The following is a 24,293-nucleotide window of genomic DNA, read 5'->3' as shown; positions in this document are numbered from 1 at the left end:
ATGGCCACGGATTCCACCACGTCTACCGTCGAGAATAGCGGCGACGTCACAGCGCGTTTTCCAAAGCCGTCCAAGGCGTTCAATTTAGGAGACGTAGTGACTGACTGCACCAAAGTTTTGACCGATGCCGAACGGGCTCAGCTTGAGGACCAGAACAAGCGCATGGTAACGCCGTTCCAGGCACAAAAACTCGAACACGAGGCCCGCAAACATTGGGATTTGTTCTACAAACGCAACGAAACCCGCTTCTTCAAAGACCGCCACTGGACCACGCGGGAATTTAGCGAGCTGCTGTCGGAGAGCAGCACCGACGTTCCCGGCACATTAGCCGATGGCCAGCGTAGAAATGATGCCAAAAACGAACCGAAAACACTCTTGGAAGTGGGCTGCGGTGTGGGTAATCTGATCTTTCCGCTGATCGAGGATGGCCACCGGGATTACTTCATCTTTGCGTGTGATCTGTCACCACGTGCAGTGGAACTGGTACGGAAACATAACCTCTACGACGAGCGTTACATGCGGGCCTTTGCCTGCGACATCACGACGCCGGAAGTGTTCGGCACGCTCGTTGAACACTCGCTCGACATAGTTACACTCGTCTTTGTCCTTTCGGCGATCCATCCGGAAAAGTTACCCGCTACGGTGGCCAACATATTTCGGCTGATGAAACCGGGCGGTATGGTACTTTTCCGCGATTACGGGCGGTACGATATGGCACAGTTACGGTTCAAAGCGGGCCACAAAATCGGGGAGAATTTCTACGTGCGCCAGGACGGAACTCGGAGCTACTATTTCGCTGAGGATGAAGTGGCGACACTGTTTCAACAAGCCGGCTTTGTGGTGCTGCTAAACAGCTACATCCACAGGCGTACGATAAACGCAAAGGAAAACATCAATGTGCCGCGAATTTTCGTCCAGGGAAAGTTCCAAAAGCCACCACAATGAAAGTCCTGTTGTGGAGCCTCTAAGCCGAACTTTCCGTGTATTGGCTCCGGATATCGGAAGGTATGTTATTTTTGTATTTTGTTTCATCTGTCCTCTTTGCTTTGACAGTTTTGTATTCCCCACTTATTTGATGATTGTTCTTACCATTTTTATTATGAGACAAATTTTCTGATTATAATATAAGAACGGCCAACTGAACACACTTATTAGAACAAAACCTTCTTTCTTTGCAATTTCCAATAACAAGTAACTAATTTTGTATCATTTTGATTACAGCTCTTGCTACAACGACTTGCGACTTTGGCCGAGAGATATTCTTTGCTGTGAAAATGCTCATCTTTACATTAAGGTAAGCCTGAATATGCCTTTAAGCTAATTGTAATCCTTGCCCACTCCATTATGATGATAAAATGGATCTGAGACAGAATGAAAGATATCAACATTTCAATATACCAAAAGGATTCTGAAAACTTTGCTTCCATAGCAAATGATATGTTGAGCTTATTTATACTCCGTTACTCTAAAGTCAAACATTTTCTTTTCATTATTTTACAAAGGAAACGGCAGCGCACATTACACATCAAGTTCTTCGCCGGTGATGGGTGCACCGCAATGGAAATGACCAAGGTGAGATATAGTACTTTTTACATCCCAGAATATGTGAACTGTTGAGAAGCTCCCGCTCGGAACGTTTCTATATGATGACGCATAGTTCAGTTGATCAACTGTGATAACTAATCTATTATGTATTGAAATTGGTCTTTCACCCCTATCTGAAAAACGTTCCACACTCTCATAGTAGATCTCTTGACCACCAAACTATCGTTTCGAAATGCTAAATGCCTCTTACTGTATTTTTTCACAGTACTTTCACGGACGAAGGAACTGTCATCTACCAGCTTTACCGCCTGATGGAATCTCCACCGACTTCCAGCAAAACCGATACACGCTCTAATAACCGAAGAATAAAGTGTGTTAAAATAAAATATAAATTGTTTTTATTTGATTATCGGAAATAATTAAGTAGATAAGTAATTTACTTGTGGAACCTTAATTTTCTTATCAAATAAGAGGTGATTACCATCGATGAGATGTGTCGGTTACATGTTTAGTTTTATAATACGGACGGCACAAGAGCGCACTTCCTACTTGCAGGTGACAAATTTACGAAAGGAGGCGGCCGTGCCACCGACCACCTGAAATGCAATCACTCCCGTGATGGCCAGTACCAAATAGGAAACGCTAAGCGTTACGCCAAACAGTTGCTGAGTGTTGAGCAGCGTAATGCACGAAACGAACAGATGGCTGGCCACGACGTAACTGACGTGGTAATAATTCTTCACATCAAGTGCATGGAAGAAGATGACGCCCCAGAAGGTGTGCAGCAGAATCATGGCCAGCGACTGAGCGGCACTGGTGAGCATGAAAACGTTCGAACCCGCCTTCAGTCCAACCGTCGCCGGCCCGACGGAATCTGCCAAAATGTTAACGAGCGAAAACGCTCCACTGATGATACCGAATCCGAGCCCGGTCGAGTAGGAAAGGATGTGCCGGTAGTCAGAGATCCGCACAATGTCCGTCACCTCTTGCAGGCCATTTTCCGTCTTGCGCAGAACCTTGTACATCAGAAACCGGAATGCTTCCTGCAAGCGAATATTGGAAAGTGAGTCAAGCGTTAACTTCTGCGGCGGATCTTTTATTGTTTTCTTCTTACCTGAATAAAAACTGAGCAAATCAGACCGAACGTTAGCTGTGGTGAAATCGGATAAACTGCAAGCCACACGGTCGAAGATAGTAGCAGTGAGACGAGCCAGAAAAAGGAAGCTGCTATCAGGATGATGATCCGGATCGGATCGTGGGCTATCGTCAGCGCAAACATGGCCACCGGTGGACCGAATGCGAGGAAGCTACAGCCGAAAAATTCCGCCACCGTCATCGTAATCGAAACGTTTGATTTCCGTTAGGCGTTGGGAAAAGAGGAATTTTACTTCTTGGAAAACCTTTGTCGGGTATGGCAAAATTTTGGCTTTTTCTTAACTGAAGTAAATGTAAACAAACATTTGACATCCGATGCTATATTTGACAACAAGTCCATTTCGCGAACAACATTTCTTTCGCATTTAGGAACAAGTTGGAGTGTAATAAGATTCGCGATGATTGAATTCCCATAATGATTCTTCGTACCGTTGCCTTGCAATTTCTCATAATATTTCATCATCCCAAGCTAACGCAGGGCGCGTTTGGCTCCATTTCGAGCTCTCAGTGGTCTAATTTGGTAGAGATGCCAGCTGGTATAATTTCGGTTGAAAAGGCCTGTGACCGTCAATTCGCGTTCAGTGGATGGGAACCCAAACGAAGAAGACGCGGTAACATGAAAATATAATAATCCCAAGCGAAACTTGGAAAACAATAAACTTTTAAGTACGTTTTATGCCATTAATACTTGCAAAGCCTGTCATATCATTCACAAAACTATGAAAACCCCGAATAAGGACTTTTCGCCAGCATATGCTGTTGAAATCAATATGGATCTAGGCTTTTCTAAATATAAGCAGTTCGGTTGTACATGAAAATCAATAATCGATTTCAACGAAATACAAACTATTTACGACAAACAAAATAGTTTTTTCACAGCGCGCATTGCGTGGAAATGGTCGAAAAGGCGAAAAGGCCTCACGGACATTTGACGTCGATTTGGCTTGACAGCCAAGCCAATTTCCAGTTTTCGCGTCGCAGTACCCCGAACCCCCGAACAGTTTCAGCGAGAAGTAAAGCGAAGCGGACGTGTTCAGAGTGCAGTCTCGAATAGTTCTGCCATATCCAGTTGGCTTCAGGTAGGAAAAGGCGGAAAAGTGTGTTTTTGTTGTGCGTTGTTCAACGAAACGCAACCGATCCTTGAAATTGTGAATGCGTGTGCTTGCAGATTTTGAACACAATTTCCATCTTCACGAACGCGCACCGAACGCAAGCGTCCCTTACTTAGCCGCATTGATCTGCAGAAGAACCGAAGCGAAGCGTTCAACGATCGTAAAATGGCGGCAGGAAAAGCGGGAAAGGATTCGGGCAAAGCCAAGGCCAAAGCAGTGTCGCGTTCGGCGCGTGCCGGATTGCAGTTTCCCGTCGGCAGAATGCATCGCCATCTGAAGCATCGCACCACCAACCACGGACGCGTCGGAGCGACGGCTGCTGTCTATTCGGCGGCCATTCTGGAATATCTGACCGCCGAGGTACTCGAGCTGGCTGGGAACGCGTCGAAGGATCTGAAAGTGAAGCGCATCACACCGCGTCATCTACAGCTTGCCATTCGCGGAGACGAGGAGCTCGACGGCTTGATTAAAGCGACCATCGCTGGCGGCGGCGTTATTCCACACATTCACAAATCCCTGATCGGCAAGAAGGGTGGCCCCGAGTAAATTTTCCCGCGCGATTCTAGTTCTTTTAAGATGTGTGTATCCATTATTTACAATTTTATTTTTTGTTATTAAGCGGTAACCTCTTCGGACCTGACGTTTGACAGTACCGAATTTGGCGCCAGAACTAAGCGTTGGTAAAATGTCAATAAATTCCCCCTTCAATAGAGTGTAAAAACGGCTTATCCATTATTTCGGGCTGGCTTTGGCGATAAGATGTGCTGTTTCGGCGCGCGCTGCGTGGCGGCGTATATGCAATGTAATAGGAGACACAATTTGTCTTTTTTTCAGGCACCGCTGTCACTTGAAATTTGGCGTAAACGCGCACAGCACATGAGACGCTTAATTTCTTCTAATGTTGAAATAAAATAAACGATTATATTTAAAATGTTGATTTTCGTATTTTTTCTGTGTGTTTTCTTTTTAAATGCTTTTTGCTGGCTTGCTGCAAATGTTCAACTATTCGGCTTGTGCAGTCCTCCGTCTTTGAACTTTTGCATGGTAGGTAGCTCCGACGACCGGTGGGAAGATCAAAGCGCTACATTTATTTAATCGAAAAGTTGTTGAAGGATGTAAAGTCAAAAGTGATTCTAATCCGAAGATATCGCAAACAAAACAATAATTACTACATGGCCAAAAGAACCCCTCCTTCTTCTTTTCCGTTCTTACAGCGGCACCCGTTCGGCGGTCCGTTGGTAAATTGAATTCAATTGTTGCTACGGCAACCGGTTGCTACGACAAAGAGAAAACAGTCGTATGATGCGACAATTGTTTTTAAAATTGTATATTTGATCGTGAACATGAGTGATAGGCCAAACTCTCCACGCAAACGCCGCACACGCCATCGTTATCGGCGCCACACGAAGGCGATATCCGTAGCGCCACCACCGCCACCTGGCCTTCCGCTTCCGGCAGGGCACGAGGAGCGAAAAGTGCGCCGATCGAAGCTCAATCCATCTTTCGTGCAGGAAGAGCGCGAAGTGAGGGCTTCCCTGGAAAGGTTCCGTGATGGGCCTCTAGGACCTGGAGGAAAGCCAGAGTTGCACGAGGTGGATCGAGAAATCCTCTTCTTCACCGACACACTACCGGATGAAGTTTTCTACGATGCGCAAGACCATCATCCTTCGGACGATCCGCTCACCACAGCTTCGGGAAACCCAAAGAGATCTCCCCCCCTGAAGTCGCCTTCGTCCAACGGAGAACCGGAAGACACTCCCACCCACCTAGCGTCGTCCTATTTTCAAACGGATGATTCCGCGGTTGTTGTCGTTCCGTGGAAAACGCAAAAGCTTGACCCTCTCGACGAGAACTTGCTGTACTACCAACCAGGACGCGCTTTCTCCGCGTCGAGAACGATGCTAAAGGAAGTGCGAGTTGATTCAACCGTCAGCATCGTTGGAGCAGGTGAGCCCGTGGATGAGGAAAGAGGTGGCCGCTCCACAACGTTCGTTCCACCGAATGTGAGTGTGGCCAATAAGAACCGCCTCATGAACCGGCTGCTGGAGGAAGAGCGCGAAGAATGGTTCGATGCGCGCGGTGAACTGGTCGACTTCCGGCAGTATGTGGGTACGGAAAGGGTACGAGGTTTCTGCAGCAAGAGCTTCGCCCCGTTCTACATCGAACCGATTCCGCTCGCTAATACGGTAGAACAACTGCCAATGGAGCGCACGGTGAAGATTTTGATCGGAAAGCTGCACTTCGATGCTTATCCTACGTTCGGGGACGTTGTGCGGTTGCGATTGAAGTTGGAACAACTCTACCGCCAGTACTACCGCATCCGACGGTTAAACCGTACCCAGCTGCTCGAGGGTAAGCTGCAGGAGCTACGCACGCAAGAACAAAACGGTGACGGAGCGGATGTGGATGGGTTTCAACTGAAAATGGCCCGCCGAGAGCTACGAACGCTTTTTTACCAGGAGGTACGCTCGGAACGCACGGTTGCCAAGCAGATGCTCGAAGTTTGGGACGAACTGAAGGATCTACAGAAGGATTGTGGCCTTAAGTTGACTGTTACAAGCCCGGAAACGAAAGAGGACCGTGATAGCAGTGAGTTGCAGGAACGTTTCACAATGGAGCTCCAGGAAACGCTCGAAGAAGAGCACGAACTGTACGTACGAGACAAGCAAGAATACAAGGCGTACCTACGGGATCTCGAACTGGATGAGGCGGCCGATGAGGCTCAGCGAGAACCAATCGTGAAACCGAAGAAACCCGACCCGGCCCGCCTGAGGCACGAGTTCCAAAGACTGTTTGATGAAACGTTTCGCTCACCGGAAGCAGTACCCTTCAGCATCGTGCTTCAGCGGGATCCAGAAGTGATTGACCGTGCGCGGCAACGATCGGCCAAGGAGCTACAATTTAAAGCGAAACTGTTCATCGACGGTAACCACGTGGCGTCGACGAAAGCACGCCATTTTCAGGGTGACGCATTGGTGGACTTTAACACCTCGTTTGCCATCAAGCTCACGACCAAGATACCGGAAATGGTGGCCGTTCATCTGTTTGAAAAGAACCGCTTGAAGGTGAAAAGCAAACGGGCGGAAATCTTTGTGCCACTTCCGAGCCGTAGCGAGCTGTTTGACGACAGTGCGTTTGTGGACTATCAGTTTTCGTGCGGCAAACCCTACAAACCGCAGACCTACGCCAACGGAAGTATGGAGCTGAAGGTGGGTTGGCTGGAGCCGGCCGGGTCGGCCTTTCCAAGTCCGAGTCGACGACGCGTTGTGCCGCGTCACGTGGTCCTCTCCAGTGAGCAGGTGCAGCGGTGGGTCGATGAACAAGCACTCGGCCGAGGCGAACTAGATGTGCTGATGAAGGCGCTCGAATTGCAAGAAACAGGGACACGCAGTGAACCCGCGGTAGATCGCGACCCTCCAGAAATGATGCCATCTGAAAAACCGGGCCTGTTTCGGTTGAACGAAGATTTGCTGGCGTTCTGCTCTGAGGACACGATCGAACGGAACGAACGGTTGCTGCTGCTAACCAAACGGTTCAATCGCACGCTCAAGTACCGCGATGCCAAATTCATTCCCCAAAGCGAACGGGAACTGGCGGTTGTGAACGACGAGGAGGAAGCGCAGCGCAAAATTATTGACGAAACTCTCGGTACCGATCCGATCGATCTGCAGCGCCACCGTGGCAAACGTTACCTCCACCAGGTATACGAAATCATCACCAACCACTGCCGGGTGCTGAATCAGGACAAGGTGAACAACAATCTACTGCTCGGTGCTGATCAGGTACCGACGTTCGGAACGCTTAGTTTGGCGTTCTTGGAAATATTTGGACCCCGTCGTCCACTGAAACCATCACGCAGATCTCCCGCAAGCCGCACCTCTGTGCGCGTGACCGATGTGACGCACTACTTTCAGATCGTCGTCACGATTGTCCGCGCGTTCGGTATACCGATGCGTACCGAGGACAGTCCGTCGGGGCTCGGAGAGGGCCGCCGCCACAGCAACATGTCCTCTAATGGGCGATTGTGTAAGTTTGTCCTTACATTCCTACGATCCGTTTTACGGAGGATCTTAACCTCCTAACGGGCCCCTCATTTTTTACAGCTTTTCGGTCCTCGAACGTGCGGCCGTACATTGCGGTGTCGATCAAGGATCGAGTCCTGCGTACATCGACGGCAGACGGGACGGCTCCCACGTGGAACGAACAGCTGGAACTTCCCCTCGACGTTAGTACCGATCAAATCCGAAAACATCTACACATCGATCTGTACGATGAGTTCATGGAGAACCTGCTGGAGGACGATCGGGCGCGACCGACCGAAATGTATCAACGCATTTCGAGTAGGTGGCTGGGACAGCTACGAATTCCTATCAGCACCATCTATCTCAACCAACGGGTAGGCCATAGTGGGTCTGAGCTGAGGGTGATCGTCGACACTAATCTTTTCCGAATTCCATCAACAGTTGGAGGGAACGTTTGAAATCAAAACGCCTCCCATCTTGTTTGGTTACGACCGACAGCAGCAACCATCCCCAGGATACCAAGGTGCGCCGGACATTCAGGAAAACTATGGCACAGCGCTTGGCTTGATCGGTTCCGGTGCGTCTACCAGCCTACCAGATATGCGCGAGCTAACGCACGTTTCGTTGTTCATCAGCCTGGAACCACCAATCGAACGAACAATGCTCGATACGGGCGGGTTGGAGTGTGTCGAGCTCGATCAAACCAGGACCAGAATTTCACTCTGGTACGCAGAGTACCGACACGAGTTTCCGGCCCGTGCGATCGTACCGCCGATGGTAACGCTGCTCGGTGGCAAGCGTATTTGTGCCACGCGACTGCTGGGACCGTTACCGATACCGTTTGCTATCGATGAACGGGCGGAAACGATGATCCGACGCTACGTGTCGCTTATTCCTGTGCATCACAGTGTCGACCCGTGTTCGCAGTTGGGTGGAATCTGGCTCACGAACAAGGTAACGGAGAACCACCCAAGAATGTGTAGTAGTATAGTATGACCCACTAAAACGAGCATCCCTTTTTCCGGACAGGAAATCTTAACGATGATGTGCGCCTCTCCGAAGGACTTGGGCGTACTGCTGGCCTGTTTCTACCTTGGGCTGGGCTACGACGTTTTTTTGGTCCTTGGCAACAGTGTGCTAATAGGTGATACCACGTTTGTGCTGTTGCTCGAAGCCGGCGAGTTCTTCATTGTTGACCCGTACAGTGGCAAAAAGTACAGCAGCACCGATACGTACTGTCCGCTCGGTCGTATCTACCTGGTGGTGGGCTCGGGAAACGTTTGGGGTAACATTCAGAAGGAGAATCGTGTATTTTTGTCGCAGCTGGACGTGCGCAAGTCCGGCTACTGGCGGGCGTTGTTTAATCGGTTCAACGAAGCACCGTCGGGGTGTGTGCAGGAGGCCACGTTCCAGTTCACGGAAGCGCTACCGGCTCGCGACCTTCAGCGCGCGATTGAGCGAAAACTGATGAAGAAAATTGCCTCCTGGCGATCGCACCGGAAGACCATATGGAATCGGTAAAGATCAACCAACTTTCCGAAGAAGGCAAATGAAGCCGATTTTACAAATGTTTTTAAATTTGTAGGTACGTAAACGAGCAACTACGGAGCACGCTCGTAAGCCTGGACACTTGCCAGGAGACGGGTAGTGACCGGCATATGGTCGAAAACTTTGGCCAAATGTTCGTTTCATACAAAATAAACGGATTTCCAATTAATATGCCTTACACGAACCTGCCGAGCATTGTGGCGCAGGTGAAAGGAACAGGCATTCATCTCAACTCAGAAAACGGCGTCGAGTTCGCGCTCGGTGTCTACATCAAGGACTATCCTTGCAATGTGTACTCGGTTTGGGTATTTCTCATGTCGCTCGTGCCGAGAGCGTAGGACGCCGTTGGAGCGAATAAATTGCGTTCATGCGTTGCTTTAGAATATATTTTGTCCTTCATCCTTTAATCTCACCGCATGCTACGATCGTTACTTTCTGCTGCACTCGGCCGCCTTTCGAGCCGCATCGTTCCATCTTCCGGACCACGTCCGCTCCGCTTATCACGTTGCCAAACACTACGTGTTTCCCGTCCAGCCAGTCAGTTCTAAAACGTAAACGAGGACAGAAAAAAGAAGCATTACATGGATAGTTTTCATCGCTTTTCAACAACGGTCTCACTTTTCGGTGCAGATGAAAAACTGTGAACCGTTCGTGTTTGGGCCCGAGTTTGCCATCGACAGCACTCCGAAGGCGGTGTGTTTGAGGGTGAAGTTTTCATCGGCAAACTTTTTGCCGTAGATTGATTTTCCACCCGTTCCGTTGTGAGCCGTAAAGTCTCCCCCTTGGCACATCTGCAACGAAACCGGTAAAAGCCGTCTCAGTGAAGCTCAGCGATAGCTACAAAACACTCTGCTCTGCCTCTGGAACTTACAAACTCCGGTATGATACGGTGAAATATGGACCCCTTAAAGCCGAAACCTTGTTCGCCGGTGCAGAGCGCACGAAAGTTCTCCGCCGTTTTCGGAACCACATCGGACCGCAAGCACATGATGATTCGTCCCACGTCGCTGTTCCCTATCCGAATGTCGAAGTACACCTGTGGGTTACGTTTTTTCTCGTCCGCTACAGTCGGCTCCGCGGGTTGCACTTCACTGGCGCTGTCCGTATCTTTTGGTGCTCCGTCCTTGCTCCCAAGCGTGGCGCCGGCGTGCTGCTGCAGCCAGTTGTCGTCTGCCCACACCGCCCGATTACTGCCCTCCTTGATGCGCTGCGGTTTGGCCGTGTTAACGCGGATCGTCCGACCGCACAGCTCGGAATCGTTCATATTATCGACGGCGGCGGCTGCATCTTCTGCATTTTCAAACTCGATGAAAGCAAATCCGCGGTGCTTCTGTGACTCGTAATCAATCGGCATTTGTATGTCTACCAGATCACCGAACGGGATGAACGCATCGGTGATGAGCTTGTCGGTCACTTCTTCGGAAAGACCTCCTACGTAAACGGTGCGTTTCTCGTTCGCCATCGAGCTGTGGCGGCCACAATACGATTATTCTCAACCGGCGTTTCCAACTACAAAATCGCGTCCGTACTTTCGTTGGCTTCGTTTCAGAATCCCATTCGAGTGAATTGTCAAAGCGGCCGAAGAGGTAAACAAACAAACTTAACTGTCTAAAACGAATGGCGATTGCAGAGTTTTGTGCTAGGGCAATATTATTTTATATCGATTATTATCCCAAATACTGCTAAAGGATTGGTCGAAATTGATTTAGCTGTTCTGATTTCTTCTATTTCCACCAGCAAGAACATGCATTCATGGGTTAATGCGGCAATTTCATGCTCACCATTTCACATGAAAAGCAAGTGCTCCACCCGAAGCATGTGCCTAAGTTCCGTAAGCCCGTCTGTACGTAAATAAAACAACAGTAAAGTATTGCTGAACAGATTGCAATCTGTAAATAAGTTTTATATTTCCTTTATCCAAAAAATCGTGAAAAATGTACATGATGATCTTTCTGCAACAATCGTTCAGGTTAGTTTGTTGTGTTTTGTGGCACTTTTATTTGTAGCATGAAGCTATCCCGGCAATCGTCTACGTGTTCCTTCAGCTTGCTTCTTGGCACCCAGTGAGTCGCATTAAAACAGCACGGCACAAAATCCAAGTGCGGATGCTGTTGGCGGCACTTTACAATGTGAATCGCAAGCCGGGTGTCGGCAACCATGTGGGATTTGTTAAATGGACACTGCACCATTTTCGAATGCATTTTTGTAGCTTATCTGAGCGCCCCGGTCCGAAGTATAGTGAACTGTTGATCTCGATGCGTTTCAGCAATGCACTTCTGGCATCGTCTGGGAAGATGGTGCTCTGGTGCCGCGATTAATCCGATGTGCCGGGGTAGGCAAACTATGCCTCGCTGGGAAAAGTGTGTATGTTTACTTCGCTCAGTTTCGCCTTCGCACCATGGCAAACATTTAGACCACTTTCAGTTTGACAGACGTGTCGCTGTTGATTTTGATGTCCAGTTTGATAATACGTGGAAAGTTTATTTTGTTCCACAACACAGAATCGGAACCACGAAGCGACGATGAACGTAAGCTTGAAATAAAATAACCCGTGTGAGTCTTATCTAAAGGGTAATGGTTTCTCTCGGCACACAGGAAGCGGACATTCCAATCGATATCCACGCAGGCAAGCTGCTGGATTGGCTCGTGTCCCGTCGGATCGTCGACAAAAACTGGCATCTTCACATACGCAACATCCGGAACAAAATAAGCGAAGCGATCACGGACATGCCAGCGCATGATGAACTCTTGAAACTGCTGTCCGGCGCACGTGTGTAACGCGTTTACAGTCTGTCTGCCGGAAGGTATTAATACCCTCTTGGGTCTTGGATTTTTCGCAGATATAAACTACTTTCATTGCCGACAAATTGTGGAGATTTTAAAAACCACCGAAGCCGACTCGAGGAACGTTTTCGGACGGTACGGCAGCCAGCGGATGAAAGACTGGCAGGAAATCATCAAAATGTACGAGAAGCAAAACCTCTACCTGGCCGAAGCCGCCCAAATTCTCGTACGAAACATTAGCTACGAAATTCCGGGCATTCGGAAGCAGATCAAACATCTCGAGCAGCTGAGCGAAGAGGCTGAGAAGAAGGTCGAAGATCTTGGCCGATCGGAGAAAACAGTATACGGAGAGTATCAGCACATTTGCAAGCAGCTTTCCGTGTCCGGGACGAACCTAAGGAAGGAGCTGGTAGAGAAGGTGTTTAGTGAGTTGCCCGGATTGCTGGAAAGCGTTGCCACTTCCGTGGGTCCTCTGAGAAAGGCGATTGAGTTATACGCTGCGTTTGTGAACGATACCGAGTGTTTGCCGCTGCTGAAGCACGTTATCAGCAAAGGTAACACGACGGTGTACGAGTACGTGTATGGCGAGCCACCATTGTCGGTGGAGGAACCCACCGTAACGTTCGACTTGACAGATTCAGCGGAAGAATCTGGTGGTGGTGCTGTAGATGCGATCGATTTTGGGAACGATGGTGGTATTATAGATTTTGGGACTGACGAAAATATCGATTTCGGTGACGCCCTTGGCGCAGACCAGGAAGCAGGGGAAATCGATTGGGGAGCCCCGGGGGAAGAGGAGTTGGTCAACGAGGTAGACGCGAACATTTCACTCGCAGAGAGTGGCATCGTGGTGGAGGAAGATGGTAATGCAGGCGGTGTCGCCAAGGGTCCAGAAGCGTACACAGTGCTGGATTCGCCCACGTATCGTGATCGCTTCATGAACGATCTACTGGAGCTGGAAGCTTTCTTGCGGATGCGACTGTATCAACTGGAATGTGCCGACAAGACCCAACTCCTTACCTTCACGATGATGGACAGCTTTCCGGATCACGATGTTAAGTCACTTACTGCCATGCTTGCCGTCGTGGAGGTCGCTTACGGGGCGCTCACTGCGGAGTTGCTGCAGCATTTGCAGCAAATTAAACACTCGCCAGAGTAAGTATTGCTTGGTCAGGACGAGAACGACCCTCATAATCCTAATCCTTTCCGTACATTGATACCGCGCACAGGTACGTTGATATTTTAACTGCCAACATCCATCAGAAATTGTCATCGATCGAGAAAATGAAAGACACGGTTAAACGCCTCCAGGAGAAGTCGATCAATTTTAGAGCGCAAAGCGTGGGCCTAAAGCCAACGCAGCTGAAAATCATCGACCAGACCCGTACACTCCAGCAGCAGATCGAGCTGGACATTTCGGGACGTTACAAACATCGTACCGTGAACCTTTACGGCACTAATCTGTAAGCTGGCCGGGATGTGCATTAGATTTTGTTGACTTTTTAATTATTACAAATATAAAAGCAAATTTACACATAAATTAGCTGATATCATTTGTTAATACGGCATCGCTTGCTAGTACGATATCATTTGGTAGTATATTTATGCGGAAACTGGAAAGCAAGCGAAATCCTGCAGGGCAAGAGACCGTTACGACAGGCCGCCGCCGGGTTTGCGTTACTTGGCGGTGTACGCATGTGCCGCTTGTGAACTTTTTTCGCCCGTTCTGCGTTGTCGTCTTTCGGACGGAAAGAAGAAAGGACACCAACCCGTATCGTTTTCGTGGTCCAGCTTCGGGTTCCAGGTGTACGTGTGTGCCTGTGTGTGTGGTTGGAGCCTCCCAACAGCTTGGTACCCGGTGGCACCATCCGCAGTTTGGTTCGCGAATGCAACGAGCGCAGGACGTCGTGGTCCTAGCCGTTGTCGCCGTCAGAGCTGCCCTCACCGGAGTCGTCCTCGTTGCTCATTCATCTACATCGGGTCGGCACGCACGGTACGGCTGAGCACATACCGTTGCTGCCGCTGCTAGTGGTGGTAGTGTGGCGCACACTGCCATCGGGTGGAGGGAACCGTCTGGCCCGAGCGGAAAGCTGCAGAGGGTTTGACCGATAATAAGGACCCCTGTCTAACAGTGAGATTCTGTGCTCGGGCAACTTTTCTTTTTTCCTTAGTTCGATTTTTCCATCGGGAGAGATGGAAGTGAAGTTTAGCCACTTTCGCCTGGTCACCGTTTGAAAGAAAGCAACTTGCCCGCAACCACCGCGGCAACCGCAGCAAGGACACACAGCGGTAGCAGCAGCAGCCACCAGTCGATTGATAAGCAATTTTCGGTTCCAACCAGGTGTGTGACGAGGAGCACGGAGGGGGGGCTTACCAGACCTTCCTCTTGCACCAGACTCACGGTCGAGACGCTGCCCGAAGCTAAGGAGAAAAGTGGCAAAGTGGAAAAAGTTCAATTTTCATCGCCTGTGATGGGCAGGGGAGTTTATGGGCTGTCACCGAGCTGGCGTAAGCTTCGGGGGCCTTTGATTGGCATTGTCCTTCGGTGTCCGTGTGGTACTACTACGCTGCCAGTGGTGTGATGGAGCGTGCATTGGCGCCGTTGGAGCACCAGTGAATGTGCTGCGTGCGTGTGTGTGTGCACCTGGAAAAGGATCTTTCGAGTGACACGATTTCAGATGGGCAGTGAATGAGATAAAGCCTACACGTGTTTACCAGTGCCTGGGTGCGCGTATGTGTGTGTATGTGAGGGGTTGCGTATTTGTGTTCATGTTTAATTTGCAATTCAACGCATATGCCGCGTAACCGCGTGGTGTCGTGTGGATGAGCAATCGAGAGTTATTGGATTTTCGCGCGCCATCACATCGTTCGACGGGCCTGTCACAGCCGGGCCTAACCAGGTGGTCGCAGCACGGAACCCCCTTCCCGTTGCGGTGACAGAGAAAAAGGCTAACCGAGATACGAGACTAACCCGAAACACGGGCGCAGCAACGGCAGACGGCAGAGGCGCTCCGATGGTCCGGCTGGGAAATTGATGAAAACATCGTGCGTCGTCGAAACAGGAAGAAACCAAATTATAGGTCACTCACATTGCGCACACTGCATGTACTTCATTCATGTGAATTCCTTTCGCTGTTCCCTCTTCGGCCCATCGTTACGGCATTTGCCTGTCGGATCCTTCCCCACCCGGAGCAATGTATTGCACAAGGACTTCTCATCTGCAAACGCCGCCGCCTGCTCCGACCATGCTGGTGCTGGTGTGTGGGCTTTCCTGGCCGTGAGCACTACCTAATCATCAGCTCAGCCACGTCCAGGATATGCGTACTACACGCGAGGATACTCTCGTATGTCAGACTCGCCACATTAGTGTGCGTTTAGTGCAATCACGCTCCCTCGTGCGTGTGTGTGTGTGTGTGTGTGTACGCATCGCTGTAGAAGATCTTCTGTTTCTTTTCTACACTATTTTTCCCACTTATGTCGGTGATACTTTCCTTCTCTCCTTTTTCTCTCTGTCTCTCCCTGTCTCTTTCTCGCTTATTCTTTATCCTTCACCGTGCTCTCGGCTTGTTTCGTTTTCACTAGACCATTATCGATTATTTGTACGTAATTAGTATGGCGCGCGTTACATGTGGCACACTTCCGGGTCGGTTTCGTGGACGTCTACTTAGAAAACGTCAGGACCCAGAAAGACAGTCATGATGCATTTGTTTTGTTTCATTGTTGTCGGCTTCGAAGTCGTACTGGCGTTTTCAGGATTGCTTCGGAAAATCTTGAATCTTTTCTTAATTTGGTATTGTTTTTTGTTCCGGCTACCATGCGATCCGAGACGAGAAAGAACGGGAGCCGTACCTTGCAGTAATGCCTCTCTTTCTATCTCTTCTCTTTTGTCCTGTTCTACCACGGTTTTGTTTCGCTCACGCACACGAACCGGGCACCGGTTTCTCGAAAAGTGGCGCCTTTTCATCCCTCTTTGGCCGATCCACGTCCCCAAAAAGTGTTCCAATTTCCCGCAGAGCTCGGAGAGCAGATAAGGGTTCGGAATTCCAAAACTCTCACTTTTACTTCCGTCCCTTTCTGTGCGAACGAACTACACACAACAACACAACACACTTACTCGCTAGTGTTTCGCTAGAGTCCTTGCATCCTATCGCGTTCACACACACACACACACACACACTGCCGTAAAGGGCCGTGTGTACTTGGCCGTGCTTTTGTTATGTAAAATCGCGCCCATCCTTCAGCCGAGTGACATGACCCTCTCTACTATAACCTCACTTTTTTGCTGGTGGGTTCGGCAATCTGACTGCCGCTGTCCACGAGCCCGGTAGGCGTGCTTCCGCCATTTGTCATCCGTTAATGGCTGGAGCGTGGAATGTGACGATCGTCCGTCCGTGCTCCAATCGGCCGCATGTCGCAACAAACAAGCATGAGGAGAGCAGGTGGCAGCAAAAACATTCCCTTCCATTGCGGCCCGTCCCATTGGGTGTTGTAGTTTCCCTAGTGGTCGTCCCTAGTGTCCCCGTAGATCGTTTGACCATCAACACCTCCGGCACGCGCAGTACAGGTCCAATAATGACCGTGATCGTCGGTTTGCTTCCGTCTCTGCAGCTTTGGCACCACCGAACCAGTTTCGTGCACGGTGATGGGGGAGGGCCCCCGGACGGGAGATGCAACCACCCCAACGCTACATACCGTCAGTTTCTGATTTATACGGTACCGACGAAATCGAGTTCCTCCTGGACGAAATACGGGATCTCGAGCCAGCCTGCTGTCAGCTGGAAGACATCCAGGTAGTTCTTCCACGCGCCCCACTGTCTCCCACCCCGCTTCTCGGGACCCCTTTGGAGGACCCATTACCGGGCCGAGGACGAGAGAATAATCTCTCGAAATGCACTCGACTGTGCACTCGAGTAACGCTTAATTATTTCCACTTTTATGCTTTCGCCTCCGGTTTCCGGTTCGGGCGACGTTCATCGAACGGGTCTCCGCGGACTTCCCGGCACCGCAGGACTTTGAAATAGCTGGCAGCAGAGCAGGGGAGCTCTCAATATCGCTCGAGTCACCGCTCGGCACCTGCACATCCTGGGACTCGCATGCACACTACCGTCAAAGGATAGGGAACACACCGTTACCGTGGGGCGTTGCGCTGCACTGCGACGCCTCACACCTGACCAGCCCGACCGGCATCGTGCGGATCCTGCTGGTGGTACGTACCTCCCCATTTGCCCTGTTCGCGCCCATCGTCGTCCCTCCATCGTTCCCAAAATGACCCAATTATAACCCTTGTGTGTGTATGTGTGCACGCGCGCTTGTGTTTTGTATTTTTAACCCCCACCAACGACGATTTATAGGTCTCATCCGCGGCATGTCTCGCCTGTGAGTGTTCCGCCGGCACCGTGCAGGTCGGCCTGTTTCTACTGCCACTGATCGGGCGACTGCGGTTGATGGTAAGTGCAGGGGACTCGGGGCCGGGGACTAAGTGGTAACGTCAACCGTATGCCCTCACGTAGTGCGGTGTGCCAAAAGTGTCTTCTGATAAGTACCTCGTTGACACGCTTCGGCATAGATGCCTGATACGGTAGGAATTGATGATGGTAACGGTTTGCTGGCGAGCGATTAATAGAGTTCGGTAGGGGTTGTGTAGAATCAACTGCACGTTCGACGTTCGGCACACGCTACCGGCACGGCAAACAAATGTTATATAAAATTGGCAATATCAGCAATAACCTTAAAATAGTGGATAGTTTGGAAGGGTACTGAAAAATTGTCAATTTCAATTGACATGTCCTAGGACGAGTGCTATGCCCAGGCATTCAGTTTCGCCATAGAACTGTAGTAAGTTAAATACTTTCTCTGTTTATTGCAGGTATTCTGTGCACTCTTCTCTTTGTTAGTAACCTGTTTGATGCTGTTTTTGGATATTTCACACATAGCATTAATGTTTCCATTCAATTGGGGACGATTGGTGAGTCGGCTTTACTCAATTCCAAATGCGCCCGTCATGGTGGCAACGTTAACATATTCTCTTACAACTTGTTTTATGTTTCCAGAATGCATGGATGTACCTGACAATTGGTTTACTATTTATTGTTGGTTCATCATTGCTAATACATATGGTGTTTTTCGCTGAGGAGTTCATGTGGGTGCCAAAGCACACGAAGGATACATTGTTCATATCAGCGGTACGTAGGGATGGTCACCATCCACAGTCCAGGGTTTGATGGCATTAAAATTAAAATTTAAACTTAAACCTCTTGCCCCACAGATACTTGGATACATTTGCTCGATCGAAGCGTTCGTATTGGCAGCACTAACGAAGTGTCCGTCGCAGTACCGGCACGTGATCGATGAATACAGCGACATATGCTTGGAGGAGCGCGAACTCAGCCCTATATGTAGCAACGATGTAACAAATCATAACCACAATTCGGCTTCGAACGACGTATCGAATCATCGCAGCTATAATAAAATCGAAACGGGTGATAGCATTACACCGACCTGTAATCAAAAACCTTATATACCAGGTATGGTGCGCATCGTTAGTGTGTTACACATTTGCCCTGATTGTCCCTTGTCTTTCTCCAGTTAAACGTCCCGACCAATCGTATAATCAGCGACCCACTCTAGGCAATATGCAGAAATCGAATCACCGCAACCGTCAGGGTTATCACTATCAACCAATAGCCTCAACTTCACGGCAGAGTCCAACCTTCGTGCTGGATGAGGATGCTTTGCCGGGTCCGTCGTCCCGTTCCCTCGACTACTCTAGTGCGTGATGCCTGCGGTGTCTTACCGAGGGCCGGGCGCCGCCAACTGTTTCTTTCCAGCCGGTCGCTCGGAAAAGTCTCCACAAGTACTCTTTTACTATGATGATGGTGTTCCGGGCCGGTCATATACGGAACCGTCGTTATCCGTTTCTTACGACGTTCGTCCAGTTGTGAGTATTTGCTGGGGCAACCAGTATTAGGGACAGAATGGTAGAATAAAAGTGACGACACTTTTGAGGCAACTGCGGAGTTATTGATTTTGTTTGTAGTTTTTTTTTTAATAATCTCACTGCCTTCTTGGCTAGGTTGATCGAACCAAGGCGAAGAACACAGGTGAAAGGTGTTCGGTAGCGAACGGGCAATGTTAGGGTAGAATATGTGAAACAAAAATCCCAAGATGGTGGAGGTTAGACTTGGCGTTGTTTTTCGTAGCTCCTTGAATGGAAGGATTCAAATGGCAAACGAGAGGAACTCAGCAAAAGTTCTGAAGATACTTCACAAGGTATCGTTTCGATAAAGAAACAAAACTGCTACATCTGGAAAATGGCGGGCATGTGTAGGAAAATCGTTGAGCATTGGAGAGCAGAATATCATGCGTCGGTATCAACTAAAAATGGTCACTTTCAACCGGTTTTCCCATCGGCACCTGTTACACGAGACGAAAAGTAGAACTCAACAAAAAGAAATATTAACACATTTTATTTTCTCTCTGCGTTGTCCTGGACGTTCTTGCTTGTGTGCCGCTATAGGTATTCTGTAACAGGTTTTGAACGACATTTGAGCGTCACCAACACTGCCAAGCGATACAGGACAGTGAATAGAACATTACCGATCGCTTTTCTCGTTAGGCCACACTTCTAGCTGTCCTTAAGATCAATTTTACTCCAGGCGGAAGCGTCTCTTGCTGCGTAGAAACAGTCAATGGTTCCACTTGTTTGCACTTACTTTTAACTACTTAGACTAGTCAACTGTAAATCGACATCGACAACACTGATAAGCTACGCTGAATTTAGTACTAAATTGTTATTGAAACCAGTACGCCAAAAACCTTACACTAGTGTCCGTCCTATTTTTCCCAGAGTCAAGTAGTGGTAACTCGTCAGGAAGAAACGATATATTTTTGTAAATGTATCTTCTCTGCACATCTGAGTTTGATTGTCACACTCCGCGCGTAGTGGAAATGAGAGGTGGAACGGTTTTGGGGCGTAGAAATGTAGACAGAAAACAATGGTATAAAGCCGTAGTGTTTATTTTGTATCGGTTTACTGATTTGCCCTCAGCATTGCCTCTAGCGGAGGCAATACGTAAGGGATAATGTTGACGGCATGGAAACGATTAAAGTACTACCATCTTATTTTCCTCTTGCCTAGGTTTATCTCCATAATCTGCCGTCCAATATATAGAACAGATGTATGAAATGCAATATTGAAGAATTGATCGAGGATAACAGGTCAAGAAGATGTATCGCTTCAGCAGCTAGTGGCCGTTTGCCATTGGTTTTACTTACCACACTTGGCTTGGCGTTGACGAGACCGCGGTGGAGTTAGTTTCTAATTTCGTGAAAGGATACGACGACGCACAACGATCCCTAGGACAATAATAGGAACAAGCTATGGCTTCAGGCACATGCACGCAAGGGACTAGAGAGGCACCAAATCTGGCGCATTGCAAAAACCTTTACGCTAAGCACACTGCTGAGCTGTAATTTTCTGACCGTAGGATTTTTATTTTCGTTAATTTGCATTTGTTGGAGAGGAACGAGGATCCATTAGGAAGCACACACACAAACACACACACACACACACACACACACACGCACATACATACATGATCGACAATAATCAGCAAGCACAGATGAAACGTTCACGCCACATGCCACATACCGCGCACGGAACAGAAGCGATCAGCCAGATGTTCCTCGAATTCTTAGGTGTCAGTAGATTGGCCCCACCGTGCAATCATGATACTTAAGTATGGTTAAGATTAGCAGCAAAAAGCGATCACAGGAAGATGACCGGCATAGGTAAGCTGTGGCTTTGCCAAATGTTTATTGGAATCGAGCATAGTTTTCGGCCACCGCATAATACCTTCACATAGAATGCATAGCGCCTAAGCAAATGTTACGTATTGTGTTGATAATGTCACCCAGCCACTATGCCGTGGTACACCGGAAATGCCAGTCTCTTTGCTTAATTAACCGTGACCGAGAAGATTCTATGCTTTTCCATATTTTTTGTTTCTTCCATTTGGAATGGGCATGGGCAAAATAAAGAAACTAAAAATTTGCAAAATAAACGCACAAAACAAACGAGTAAGACGAGGCAAATCCTGTTCGGTGAGGCACGTTTTCGGCACCACTCAGGTCCGGTCATACTTTATTCATCATCCAACAGATGTATGGAGCATTTTCCTTCCAAGAACCAATCCTGACGGTTGCTCGGAAAACCGAAACGTTTGAATAAATAAACCATTCGATGGCTCATCCGAGTATTGATCCCGGTTTCCTGTTGGTTCCGGTTTCTTGCGGCTACTAGCACTTATGTCAAAAAGTCCAAGCCCAAGATCGTTTGCTGAACGAACCACATAGAATCTCATACGGCCATTTCCACGTCCGAGTCTACCGTGATACTGGAAAATTGATCTTTTAAATTCTCCCCGATTAGGATCATTCCTTTCTGCTTTCGAGCTTAGCGCGATTATCGTCTCATGGATCGTTCACCGGAAGGTGCGCCACAACTCAGCATCAGTGCGATACCTTAGCAAGCAAGCATGCGATAACAATTTGACCGATAACAGTAAACGAATGCATTTACGAGACGAAAATCTTCTAGTGTATTAGAGGCGCATTGGGCCAAGGTTGAGCTTTTTAACACCTTATTTCCGGTCACCACAATTGTACGAAAAAACAACAAACGGACCTAAGAAAGGCCCTTGTTTAGTGCTGGTGGAGAAAGAAGCATCGGACATATTGATTCCACAACACGATGAACATTAGAAATTATCTCACGTGTACGATATTATTTCATTCATTTCCCTTTCGTCCGGTCTGCCACGCGCAGCTGTGTACCTGTAAATAGTTCAGTTTTAGATAGTTTTGGAATATCATACAGACATTGTAGATCCGTATCGAACCGAATTAAGACAAATTTCTGAAGCAGAACATAGAACTAATAAGTAAAAAAAGGAAAGGGTTACACGCCGTGTAAAACTATTGAAATACTGCCAAAGAATTTTCCTTACAAGTTGTCCTGCAGTCGTAGTAGAAATGTAGAAATTATAAAAAAGAAACCTAGAGCTCACCTGCGCACAGCTAACAGGCCATCCGATGGGTTCGGGGAACATAAAAATGGTTTAGAAGCAAACAAACAACATAGGGTCATATTTTGCAAACATCATACAACTCCAAACGAAACAGATTATTTACCAAAAGCAGTGATAAAATCAGAGCTGCTGAAACGCGCCGAATAGCTCGACTTGCCCATCACGCACTCTCACGGCAGTATTAATACCAGCGAGCAATGTAGAGGTTTTAGTTTTGGAAACCATCACCAATTCCACTAGTACGAAATAGCAGAGGTTTTGCTTGGGGAGCAAAACTAAAAGTAGATGTTTGACAACATCTTGAATAGTTGTGTGTTCCACTTTTGTTTTGCATGTCCTTGAGGAGCAGCAACATATTGGTGCGGGTTAAGAATCCTCTGGGCACGCTAGAGAAGATGCAGCTGGTGTCGTGTAGTGATAGACGGAATAATCCATTGAAAACCCCATTTCATGATTACACGCTGATAATGTGATTGAAACTAGGTTGTTTTTTGATAATTCATTTCCTTCGACTTCATACCGGGCCTGTCCGCGATCGTTTGCGACGAAAGGTAGTCCATAGTTTTACAGGGTAACGAGAGAACGATTTCGTTTCAAAATGTGATTCAAAGTATTACCAAAAACTTTACAAAACGAAGGCACAGGCCACGCAGGAATAGGTTTTCAGTAGGAAAAATAAAGTAAACGTTCCACGCAGTATAATGTTGGTGCATCAGAAAGAGTTCATCGTTATTGAAAGGCAGACAAATGCAGCGAATGCTAGCAAACGAAGGTGAGTTAACCTAGCGAAAAATCATTGGCACGAAGCACGAAGGATCGGAACGGTTGGTTATCGATTTGTGGGAAAATAAAAGTAAAAAAAAACTACATCCATAGGCACCTTGTAGATAGATTTGTTAAACGATGGAAAGTCGAAATTGCATAAACATCCGGGAGGAATTAGAGACAAAATTAATCAAAGACATCTCTCAACACCTTGGTGGCAGGGATGTAGTAAGGGCAAACAATATGCTCAACACAGATAATCGGAAGCATGGTTGATAATCGTAAATAAAACTTGGTTTGCTGATAAAAAAACATAACAACAGCCGCCATTGTGCTGGTTCTGTGGGGAAAGTATAATGAAAGAAACGGACTGTTGATATAGTGAACCAGAAACTATTCCTTTGATGCATCGAGTCTTGCATTACTGTTTGTATCATCTCTCTCTCTCTCTGAAAAGCTGGACGCAAGAAGATCAGGCAGCATTAGCATTATATATTAGGGTCACAGCATATAATCGATCGACGTTATATACAACCAAGCATAAGTACTTAACGCGTTATCATGCCACTGCAATCTCGGGTTGTACCCTTTTGTAGCAGCTATATATGCCCCACATATACCCGGAGTAGTTGACCAAGGCTAGAAATCATATATCGGAGCAAGTAAAACAGAAAGTTTGGCAATGAAACGGAAGTGTACACCAATGGTTCAGAGGGGATACCTTAGGCAACGAAATGGGACTTTCCATAGAAAAACAATCGTTTTCAAGGAGCAGTCACATGAACACCAGGCTTCACCTTCACCGTGACTAGTTTTGCCGTGATTCGGAATGCAAGCATCCAAGCGAAAGGCCAAACATGATGTGTAATTCCGCCACAAGGCCCTGTAATTTTTAATATCTGGATCAAAAAATAAAAGAATGATGAGTTAATTGATACAGGACAGCAAACAGGACGTAACGCACACCATATTATCGTCAACATTGTTAAGGGAGAAGAAAACAGACAACTTGATTTTTTGTCAAATTTATATAGGGTGAAGTGCCTAATGTATAGACAATATAGTTCCCTGTAAGCGCTAGCACCGAAATGTAACGCTACCGGCAAACCGTACCGACTCCATTACCGTTTCCGTGCAAAGCAAGTTGAATGAACAATTTGGTAAAAAAAGTAACCTGAAACAACAAACGACAAGGTGTGTAGGTGTAGCGTTATGTGCAGAACATAAACCCCATTTTGTTGATCAGTTTGCTTAACTCTCACAGTTTCTAAAAT

General features: G+C 48.0%; 7 protein-coding genes and 1 non-coding gene across 8 annotated transcripts; 6 read left to right on the top strand and 2 right to left on the bottom strand.

Annotated features, from left to right (window-relative positions):
- LOC128270818 (tRNA N(3)-methylcytidine methyltransferase METTL6) lies at nt 1–950 on the top strand. Its single transcript, XM_053008238.1, has one exon. The coding sequence runs from the start codon at nt 1–3 to the stop codon at nt 943–945; it is 945 nt and encodes a 314-aa protein (XP_052864198.1). The 3' UTR covers nt 946–950.
- A 682-nt stretch (nt 951–1,632) lies between these two features.
- On the top strand, nt 1,633–1,730 carry LOC128275802 (small nucleolar RNA snR60/Z15/Z230/Z193/J17). Its single transcript, XR_008269340.1, has one exon. It is a non-coding gene; the product is annotated as a small nucleolar RNA snR60/Z15/Z230/Z193/J17 (small nucleolar RNA).
- Nucleotides 1,731–1,960: 230 nt separating this feature from the next.
- On the bottom strand, nt 1,961–2,977 carry LOC128272993 (gamma-secretase subunit Aph-1). Its single transcript, XM_053010896.1, has 2 exons — nt 2,660–2,977; nt 1,961–2,588 (listed from the first exon to the last, which is right to left on the bottom strand). The coding sequence occupies exons 1-2, from the start codon at nt 2,879–2,881 to the stop codon at nt 2,091–2,093; spliced, it is 720 nt and encodes a 239-aa protein (XP_052866856.1). The 5' UTR covers nt 2,882–2,977; the 3' UTR covers nt 1,961–2,090.
- A 729-nt stretch (nt 2,978–3,706) lies between these two features.
- LOC128275276 (histone H2A.V) lies at nt 3,707–4,718 on the top strand. Its single transcript, XM_053013726.1, has 2 exons — nt 3,707–3,779; nt 3,869–4,718. Exon 2 carries the CDS (start codon nt 3,978–3,980, stop codon nt 4,356–4,358), a length of 381 nt encoding a protein of 126 aa, XP_052869686.1. The 5' UTR covers nt 3,707–3,779; nt 3,869–3,977; the 3' UTR covers nt 4,359–4,718.
- A 437-nt stretch (nt 4,719–5,155) lies between these two features.
- Nucleotides 5,156–9,720, top strand: LOC128270815 (coiled-coil and C2 domain-containing protein 2A). Its single transcript, XM_053008236.1, has 5 exons — nt 5,156–7,838; nt 7,916–8,208; nt 8,276–8,788; nt 8,864–9,351; nt 9,420–9,720. Exons 1-5 carry the CDS (start codon nt 5,156–5,158, stop codon nt 9,718–9,720), a joined length of 4,278 nt encoding a protein of 1,425 aa, XP_052864196.1.
- A 58-nt stretch (nt 9,721–9,778) lies between these two features.
- Nucleotides 9,779–10,844, bottom strand: LOC128272759 (peptidyl-prolyl cis-trans isomerase E). Its single transcript, XM_053010628.1, has 3 exons — nt 10,254–10,844; nt 10,001–10,173; nt 9,779–9,926 (listed from the first exon to the last, which is right to left on the bottom strand). Exons 1-3 carry the CDS (start codon nt 10,842–10,844, stop codon nt 9,779–9,781), a joined length of 912 nt encoding a protein of 303 aa, XP_052866588.1.
- Nucleotides 10,845–11,793: 949 nt separating this feature from the next.
- On the top strand, nt 11,794–13,690 carry LOC128272752 (CDK5RAP3-like protein). The gene is made up of 4 exons (XM_053010620.1): nt 11,794–11,910; nt 11,978–12,152; nt 12,223–13,321; nt 13,396–13,690. Exons 1-4 carry the CDS (start codon nt 11,905–11,907, stop codon nt 13,631–13,633), a joined length of 1,518 nt encoding a protein of 505 aa, XP_052866580.1. The 5' UTR covers nt 11,794–11,904; the 3' UTR covers nt 13,634–13,690.
- Nucleotides 13,691–16,833: 3,143 nt separating this feature from the next.
- Nucleotides 16,834–18,942, top strand: LOC128273853 (uncharacterized). Its single transcript, XM_053011909.1, has 7 exons — nt 16,834–16,956; nt 17,175–17,372; nt 17,518–17,613; nt 18,033–18,131; nt 18,217–18,348; nt 18,432–18,690; nt 18,752–18,942. The coding sequence occupies exons 1-7, from the start codon at nt 16,834–16,836 to the stop codon at nt 18,940–18,942; spliced, it is 1,098 nt and encodes a 365-aa protein (XP_052867869.1).
- The last annotated feature ends 5,351 nt before the right edge of the window (nt 18,943–24,293 follow it).

This window comes from Anopheles cruzii, chromosome 3, assembly GCF_943734635.1.
Source record: "Anopheles cruzii chromosome 3, idAnoCruzAS_RS32_06, whole genome shotgun sequence".
Taxonomy (NCBI): domain Eukaryota; kingdom Metazoa; phylum Arthropoda; class Insecta; order Diptera; family Culicidae; genus Anopheles; species Anopheles cruzii.
Note: the sequence above shows the minus strand (reverse complement) of the source record. Positions and strands in the feature narration are given on the sequence as shown.